General features: G+C 38.7%; 1 protein-coding gene across 1 annotated transcript in view; it reads right to left on the reverse strand.

Annotated features, from left to right (window-relative positions):
- DNAH5 (dynein, axonemal, heavy chain 5) overlaps positions 1–9,919 on the reverse strand; it is a 134,886-nt gene that overhangs the window by 104,614 nt on the left and 20,353 nt on the right. Inside the window, 5 exon segments of the mRNA XM_009324988.1 lie at positions 2,226–2,547; positions 3,319–3,404; positions 4,139–4,246; positions 7,126–7,341; positions 9,217–9,339. Of these exon segments, the coding sequence (XP_009323263.1) occupies positions 2,226–2,547; positions 3,319–3,404; positions 4,139–4,246; positions 7,126–7,341; positions 9,217–9,339 (855 nt within the window).

Raw genomic sequence — 9,919 nt, forward strand, 5'->3', positions numbered from 1 at the left:
CTTTGAGAAGACTGATGTTTATCAGCACCAGAGATTTTCACATTGTACAAAAGTTGGGGCTGAGCTCCAAGAACAAGAGGCAGATGCATTGCTAATCGTGCCACCACCTTCAAAACAGTCATCTGGAGATTCTGATCCTTCTTTTTGAGATTTGAAAGGCTGAGACCAATTTTTCTACAACATGCTCTTTGACAAGGCAACAAAGAAACTGGAGGTCGAAAATATGCCAATAAAACAGTAGAAACTTGTAGAGATTTCAAGGCTTTGAAGTAGTCCCTGCAGAAGCCATCTGATAATATGAAGGTAGTCAGAGTTTCTACGTACAAAATCCAAGAGGGCAAAGTCAGTCAAATGAGATTCAGAACTTAGAATGATAGAATCATAGAACAGTTTGGGTTGGAAGGGACCTCTAAAGGTCATCTAGTCCAACCCCCCTGCCGTGGGCAGGACCTGACCTTGAATGTTTCCAGGGATGGGGCATCCACCACCTCTCTGGGCAACCTGTTCCAGTGCTTCACCACCCTCAGCGTAAAAAATTTCTTCCTTATATCTAGTCTAAATCTACCCCCCTTTAGTTTAAAGCCATTCCCCCTTGTCCTATCCCAACAGGCCCTGCTAAAAAGTTTGCCGCCACCTTTTTTATAAGCCCCCTTTAAGTACTGAGAGGCTGCGATAAGGGGGAGCCTTCTCTTCTCTAGGCTGAACAACCCCAACTCCCTCAGCCTTTCTTCACAGGGGAGGTGTTCCATCCCCCTGATCATTTTTGTGGCCCTCTTCTGGACCTGTCACGGACACCTCTAAGTCCGTGTCTTTCTTATGCTGAGGGCTCCAGAGCTGGATGCAGTACTCCAGGTGGGGTCTCCCCAGAGCAGAGTAGAGGGGCAGAATCACCTCCCTCAACCTGCTGGCCACGCTTAATCAGGCCAACTTAAGGTAAGCCATGTTTTCTGAAGAATATTCAGACTACGAAGTGTTCTGCCTTACCAAATGGTTGATAGGAAATGAAATGGCTCTGTATTGGGTCTGGCTGGGATGGAGTTAATTTTCTTCATAGCAGCTTCTATGGTGCTGTGTTTCAGGTTTGTGATCAAAACAATGTTGACAACACACTAATGTTTTTGCTATTGCTGAACAGTGCTTGCACAGCATCAACACCTTCTCTGTTTCTCACTCTGCCCCCTGCAGTGAATAGATTGGGGGGGTGCACAAGAGGTTGGGAGATGACAAAACCAGGCAGATGTCCCGAAATAACCAAAGGGATATTCCATGCCATATAACGTAATGCTTAGCAATAAAAAAGGAGAGGTGGGGGTTGAGGGGGTTAGCCATCTTTTGCTCTGGAACTGGCTGGACATTGGTCTATCCATGAGAGGTGGCGAGTGGCTGCCTTTGCAACGCTTATTTTCTTTCTCTCTTCCTCCACTTCTCCTTCACTTACTAAACAACTTTTTATCTCGACCCACAAGTTTTCCTGCTTTTACTTTTCCCTTCCTATTCCCTATCCCCACTGGGGGTGGGCAGGGGGAAGTGATCAAGTGGCTATGTCGTGCTTAGCTGCCTACCAGGGTTAACCCACAACAGGCTGAAGACGCACTTGTGCACTGAGTATGCTATTAATTCTATAGGATGCTCTATCTGTTGAGACTGGATGTCTTTTACATGTACATTCACTCAGAGTGCACCCATGGATTATCACTCAAAACCAAATCCATATTGTCCAGACCAGAGGAAACCTCTGTGTCTGCTTTTACCTTAAGCTAACCAGCTGGCAGAACTCCTCTCCCCACACATGATCTTCTTCGACCAGTCAGTAGGATAAGGCAGAGACAGAGGGGCAGCTAAGGCTACTACTGAATCTTCATTATACATTTCCATAATAAATGTTTTTCATTATAACTTCTTAGTTATAATGAAGGTCTTTCAGTTGCTCCTAAATTCAGCTACGGGCAGTACAGGCATTCCTTATTAACAGAAACACTGTCTTATAAAGTACCTTTTCTTATTCATCCCTCGCTTAAGAGGCATCCTGAGTCTACAGCTTAGCATACCTGACTACTGCTATAAACCAGAGATTCCTTCACATTGCTGTAAACCAGTGTTTCACCGAGGCCTGAAACAACAGGAATCCAACCTGGTCTGTAAAGGTAGATGTTATTAGTCTACCAACAACAAAAATCCACCACATTTTTTAAAAGAAATATCCTAATCAAAATCAGCTGTTTTACCTGCTGAAGCCATGCCCTGTGGTAGATCACCTCAAACTCCATAAGAACTTTTGCTACTTTGTTGTAGTTGCGGATTATGCGCTTGCCATCTGGTGTTTGCAGAACAGCCGAGTGCCGCTGGAAAGACTCCATGGGCTCCTGGATCCTATGGAATAGGTGGCGTGCCCACAAGATCTTACCAGCTATTGGAGGCAGATTACGAGCCAGTGGAGGGTCCTGCTTCTGCCTAGTGTAGATTTTACAGACTGTTTCTATGTCATGACCATAGTTTTGAAGTATTTTCTGATACTTTTCATCAATGCCAAGATTCGGGATTTGTAATCTGCTTGGAAAAATAATAATCATTAAAAAAATTCCTTTAATACTTCCGAAATTCTTCTGATGCATTGTTGGAAAATACAATCATTCCAGATTCCCTTGCATTCTTTAGAAAATAACTACTTTAGCAGCAGAGTTTTCACTAAAGCATGAACAAAGGCTGTCACAACCTGATTCCAAGCAACCAAGATTTAGACCAGATGATAAAAGTTTCCAAGTAAGCCTACACACTTTCTGTTTTGTCACTGTTTTCAAACACTGAGCTAAAATTATGTGCAGCAAACTGTAACCAATTCACCACTAGCAGTCTACTCCATTAAATAGAGTATTATAAGAAAACTGATGCAATAAAGACTGAGGCTGCTTTGCAACAATGTGAATTTAGCAAGACAAATTTCACTGTTTCCTAATACAAGCATTTTACTCTCTCCTAACTGCACTGTGGTAACAAATTAATGTCATTGTTCAAGGACAAAGCTAAGGCAAATATGCTAACAGCCATACAGTATTCCTGTACTTATGCTGATTTTGAAAGATGAAGTCAAAGTCCACTGTATTTTGCATTTTCTGATACAAAAAATATGGTTTTTATTCATCCACGCTGCTGCGAAGACATCCCTTAACAGAGCTGAACAGCTGAGTGAGAGGAAGTTGAGTTGTTTTTCATTTGTATTTAAGGAGATGCCTCCTGCTGTGCTCGCCCCCTTCCCACCATCCTCAGAGTGTTATTTCCATTGCCTGGCAGAATTCTAGCAATGTAGATAGGACATAATACCTTTCAAATTTCTTCAACATACTCAGTGCTCTTTCAGTGTTCAGAATATTTTCAAAGGTGATGTCCATGAAAATCCTTAATTGATCCTGAAGGAGAGCAAATAATTCTACAGCAGAGAACTACATAAGGCACACACCTCAAATATATCAGGAATTACTTGACAGGATTTATCATACACTATATTAGAACATAATTTGTTTATGTGAAACTAACCTCAGTAAGTACCAATTTTCCCTTTCTTCCTTCCCTCAAGAATTAAACAAAATACAACCAACTTTCAAGACATTTTCTTTCCAAGTTCCCTCTGTAGCCGGGCAACCAACAAAAGCTTTTATATCCTCAAATGTTCCACCATGCTGAGAGCCCTCAAAAATGCTCACTTACCTCTTAGGCAGCCAAAGCAAGCCAAGCATTTATTTTAATTTTTTTCTTCTACTGATACCCTTTCCTTCCACCAACTTGTGACTTCAGAACTATGGGAAAGTTAATTATCTGACTTATTTGTGCTATGCTCCCATTCACCCAATGAAATCATCAATTTCACTGTTATTCTTGCTAGCCTAACTTCCAAATAAAGTACAGTAATTAAAAATCCTTTTGTTGCAGGCCCTCAAGGCCCTTTCTGGCCTATTCCATGAAACTGGTCTGAAAGTTAGACAATAAATGCAAGCTTTAAAGTGGAGATACATTATAATAATTTTTCAATTTCAGAATAAAACTTCGAGATTTGCTTAATTTGTTTGGTGGTAACTCAGAGGTATTTTTGTTTTCAAGAGGATTCATCAGTAAATTAAATTCTTATTTGAATCATAAAACCTACATGAAGATCATTTATCTCTTTGCAAAACTCTTCATAGTCTTGGTCAAAATCAGTCTTCCGTTGATCCAAGAAATTGTAATGCCTTTCCTTCATGATGTCAACAATGCTCTAAACAGTTTCACAGAAGAAGAAAATTATCACCAAAAGACTTACCACACCAAAATATTTAGCACAACGGGCTGTGCATATTCACATTTTACCTTGCCATTAGTTACCAGTTATATTATTATTATTACCAGTTATATTATTAGTAGTAGTTATATTGCTGAGCAATATAAGCAAACCACTTAAATGACATATTTGCAGGAAACAAGTTGGTGCAATGGCCATATGAATTTCATTTATATCATTTATTTCCATTTTAAGTCAATTAGAACTGACAGAAATTCAGACTCTTGCTTTTCATCAAAGACATTTGTTACCCATTAAATATTCTCTCATGCAAAGGTTATTTCCATTTAAAAGCTAACAAAAGTTAACAAAGGTCAACATAGAAAAATATTTTCACATTAGTATTTTCCATACCTTTAAATTAACTGATTCCACAGAAAAAACGACTATTCAAAAGTCACAGTAAGATGCAGCACATCACCAGCCCAGGACTTACTATTCCTGGCTTCTCTTACATAGCTACTGTCCACTCAAATGAAAGTACATCTTAATTAGCATCTCCCTTGAACTGTACATACAGTTAAAGGATTTCTAATGACAAACCACTGTTCAACATCCTAGTAGTTTACCACAGTACAGCTATGAAGCTCAGCATATTTTCAGCAGACTTCCATCATTTTATTATCAGTCAACTGAACTTCAGTTTTATTGCTTTGCTGTAAATAAAAATTCCACCTTTTCCTCTAAAAACAAGCAAATCCTGATAGCAACTAAGTGGTAAAGCATAAAGAACTGCAACACAGTAACTTCCTATTGTAAAAATCTTTCAAGTCATATAATCAGTCACATAACTATAGCTATGGTCCATGTCAAATACTTCAGTACCTCAATTTTGTCACTTAAAAAACTACAATCACTTTCTGCCCTTTATGCATACTATCCAGAACCTTCCATGTAGGTTCTATTGTCTACCTAAGCGTGTATAATTTCCCCTTACCCCCTCCCCCCAAATGAAACTGACTTCACAGTAACTGGGTCTTACACAAAGCTTTTACTTTAGGACTTGAGTGCTGCAATGGATAACGTGGTTGTCCTGGTTTCGGCAGGGATAGAGTTAATTTCCTTCCTAGTAGCTGGTACAGTGCTGTGTTTTGGATTTAGGGTGAGAACAATGCTGATAACACACCGATGTATCTCTGTAGAGTTTGCAGACTGCACCACAGCCTGGGCTAATGGTCACAGGCAGCATTTCAAACACAAATGCCCCAAATAAATGAGATGTCTGTGTTCCAGCCTACCAAAAGAGCATCTTCATAGCATGACCTGAAAATTCTCAGCAACCTGAGTTGCCAAGAAGCCTGCTGGCACAGCTTTAGAGAGCAGCTCTCAGTGAAGGGAGCAGAATTTAGAGCAGCCCACACCTATCCTGCCCGTGTGGAAGTCTTGGACCAAGCTATCCTTCCAGTCGTGCCCAGGTTTTTTCTCAGAAGACTACAGAAGAGAACAAAGGAGAAAACTGGCTACTGTGAAGGATGCAATCAAGGAATCAAAACCCCGGCCTGCAACAGGGAGTGAATCGAACCAGGATGGACCATAGAATGCTCACATTTTACCCTACTGCTATTTAACTAAAGCAAAGTGATTTACTCAAGGCCATAACAAAAAGGAAAAGGACAGGGTAAAGCAAATTAGAATGCCACGTTTGCCTGCACTGCTACTGTATCACGTGATCCCTAAAAGCAGTTTACAAACTCCACATATTGAATACTTCCGATTTATTTTAATATTTACAAGTGCCATAATTATATTACTGCACTAAGAAAGACATACAATAAGATAAGTTAACTCAGGCTCTGTAAAAGTAGGGAAGACTCTACTCATTAGAAAAGAAAGTAAATCTCGGAAAGAAGGAAGGAAAAGAACATGTTTTAGCATATTTATATTCTTAGAAGAGCTCCTTGTTGTTCAAGTCTCACTCCTACTAAATAAAAGGACCAGGAAAGAAACCTGAATAGTAATACTAACAAGCAAAGGGATTTCGCTATTACAAAAGAAAAAGCCTAAACTTGAAGAGCTTTCCAGAGCAAACCAACTAAGTCATTTCTTTTCCTCCCTCACCCTAAAGATAGCCATATGTGAATTAACTCTTTCTTCCCTCAAAAAACACAAAGTTGATGATTGTAGTCTAGATCGAGTACAGATTTTAAGTAAACCTAATATTCTGTTTTGCTGGAATTAAGCTTGCTATTTCCTTAATGAAACAAAGTAAATCTGAGAGTCCAAGGTTTTTTCTCTTTTTAAAAAATGACTTATTTCAAGAAATCAAAGTTATATTTGTTGGCATTTATGCAGCACAGAAATGGAACTGGGGCTTGTTTCACCCCGAGCTGCAAGGAAAATCTGACTGCAGCATTGACCACCAGAGCAATGGAGCCAGCCTCAGTGGCGGTCACTGATCAGGTACCCCTAGAATAATGGGCAAGAGATGAAGACAGCCTGCAATTTTGGTCGCAGTATACTTTCATAGCTAGCAAAACATTTGTAAAGACAGAAATGTTGCACTTCTCACTTTTTCTCTTGATCATAACACAAAACCATGGCTCAAATTACTCCTGTTACAAAGTCCCCCCCATTTTGTTGCTTTTTTCAATCAGCTTTGATTTTAACATACCTCTTTCACATGTCCACCTGCCCCTTTTAATCTTTACTGCTCGCTTCCCCAGCAATCACGTTTACATCGTTAACTATTACCCAGTAATTTTAGCACAACTTACAGAGTTAACTTGTCTCTTGATAAACACTTTTCTAATTTTCATAATTATTTATTGTTTAAAGTTCAAGTCAGACTGACAGGATATCCAAAATTTACTGTGTACCTCGTATTTTGTGATCATTCCTTCCAATCCCTCTATCTTAGACTCCTGTAGAACTGAGTAGGTTTTCATAGTATTGAAAACATCTATTATCTTTACTAGACGTCGATGAAAGGTTTCAAATTTTCCAAAGATATACATCTCACTAAAATCAAACTGTCTTTCATCTGGATTTTGTTCCAATTTCTCTTTTATCTCGTGAAAGCAATTTTGATACTCCTAAAAACAAAGAGAAATTTAAAAGAAGAATGGCAAGCATATAATAAAAGGCAATATCATCAGCTAGAACAAAATTTATGCACAGATATTATCCTAACTTGATAGCAAGTAGAAGTTTCATCAATAAACAACCACGAACACTACAAAGACAGTAACAGAATTTGTCTCTGAAAACTAACCCAACAATACCATTATAGGATCACACATTTCATCAAATGAATGAACTGCATATATATGTATTTGTACATTCCATCCTTAGTAGCGTGAAATTCTGTTCCTTCCATTTTATACCAGGGCTTGATGTGTTTACTGAATGTGTTTACTGAATACCCAAGATGACAACCCAGATTTCAGTTTTCAGAAACTGAAAATAATGGTTGTGTGCTGAGCAGTTTTATTGAGTAATAATGTTTCAAATTTTCCAAAATCACTTTCCAGAACAAAAACCCTTCTGAAGTCAGAATGCTGCTCCATAGCAGCTTCCAGTTTTCATTCTGCTTTCTTAACTGGGCATAAACCTTACTCCAAACATGTTAAAATTAAATTCTTCCCAAAGTCAGATTACAGAGTCAACAGATTTGCCTGAAATGGTTTCTTTCAAGAGTAGTTCTCTTTAAAATACAATGTTCATTATTTTTTAGCATATATATGAATGAATAACCCCACTTGGAGATATTAATACAAAGGGCCCAGTTTCCTAAGCTGTTAGTGATTTAAATTTTAAGTTTCAATATATTGATTTTCTGAGAGCTTTTGGAACTAGTAAGACTCAAAAAAACCCCTAATCCATCAACATATTTTAATGCAGCAACTGAATAATTTGCTATATCTTTATAGAAACACAAAAATTTACTGCTCATTGCTGATAGTAAGACGTCATAAATTTACACTGATTTGTGCTAGAACTATGCAAGGTTTGTTGCTTCAGAAGGTGTCAGGATAAAGTTCTAGTCTTCGAAGCACATATTATTAAGACATCAAAGTAGTAACGGAGAAAACCTAGTATGAGCCTTCTGATATCTACAGGGAGGTTATCAAGAAGACAGATCTAGGCTCTTCACAGTAACACATGGACAGAGGCCAAGAGGCAATGGGCATAAATTGAAACAGAACAGGTTCTGACTGGATGCAAGGAGAAAATATTTCACCCTAAGGACAGTCAAACAGTAAAAGAAGCTGCCCAGAAAGGCTGTGCAGTCTCTCCGTCCTTGGAGAACTTCAAGACAGGACTGGATAAAGGACTGGGCAACCAAGTTCGATCTCATAGCTGCCCCTGCTTTTGCTTTGAGCACAAGGTTGAACTAGATACCTGCTGAGGACCCTTCCAAGTTGAATTATCCTATGATCCTATGTTCTAAAGGGAAAAAAGAAAAAAAGAAAAGAATTCCCAAAATGGTCATGGAAATGTATGCAAAAAAATAAAGGCTATCTTCCCAACAAGTCTACGCAATCCAAACAGCTGAATTCTTCTCAGTTCACTAAATTGCCCTTTCTAAAGGTATAGTTTGTCCACATATCTTTGGAATATATTCTGCCCAGTAACTTCCTCTATTTTCATTTCTATCACACATCCCTCCTCATCACGTGAGAAGAAACTTTCTGGAGAAACTCAGGCATGAAAATCCAAGTAATTCTCATATAAGAAGCACAGTTAAGTTAGGCTGAGCATCGAAATCCTGTTTCCACAAGATCAACAGACACTGGATTAAATATCCGTTAGCTCTAATATAAACACTCCAGTTCCAAAGGGTATTTTTCAGTTGCTTCATTTTCCTTCATTATAACATTGCTTTCTCATATAAATTAAAGTTTTCCTAATCATGCCCTCCTAAATCTCACCTTATATTCTGTTTTCCACATGCTCTTCCCACCTACCTGTTTAAGTCTAATGGCTGCTTGTAGCTTTTCTATAACTCTCTCCTGAGGTTGATTCCAGATGGTGGCCGTATTGTTGTTTGTAATGTAAGATTTACATGCTGTGATCATCTGATTGGTCACCTAAAAGCAGTTTTAACCTTGTGAAAAAAACATTTCAAGACAAAGTAGATCTTGCCCTTCTTTCAGTCTCATCTCATACCTCTGACTTCACTGGCCTAAAGTCTGCAAAATATCAATACCAAATACCAGCCACAAACAGACTGTCCTCATGGCAATATCCAGCCTCCAGACCATTACACCACCAAAATGTTGTTGATTAACTACGCTCATTCTAAACCTAAACACCTTGTACCAACCTTGAAATGACACTGAGGACCACAAAGTCATAAGACACTGGCACTTCGGAAAGCAAAGGTAAAATCATGGGCCCATGAGACCATGATCATTAAAGAACAGGTTGTCCTTCGAACTCCATTTCCTTCTTTATGCAATCATAAGGAGGTTTAAGGGCTATATAAACTTAACATAACTGATTCTACAAAAACCAGTTCACCACAGGCAAAACTCATTGTAACAAAAAGTTCCTCAATCTGTGCACGTCAGGGTTGAGGTTAGCCCTGATCTTCAAGAAGTCTGAAAAAATTCTTACAACTCTAAGTTACAGACGGTAAAATAAGTTCTAACTTTGAAGTAGTTTTAT

Source organism: Pygoscelis adeliae, unplaced genomic scaffold, assembly GCF_000699105.1.
Source record: "Pygoscelis adeliae isolate BGI_AS28 unplaced genomic scaffold, ASM69910v1 Scaffold86, whole genome shotgun sequence".
Taxonomy (NCBI): Eukaryota; Metazoa; Chordata; class Aves; order Sphenisciformes; family Spheniscidae; genus Pygoscelis; species Pygoscelis adeliae.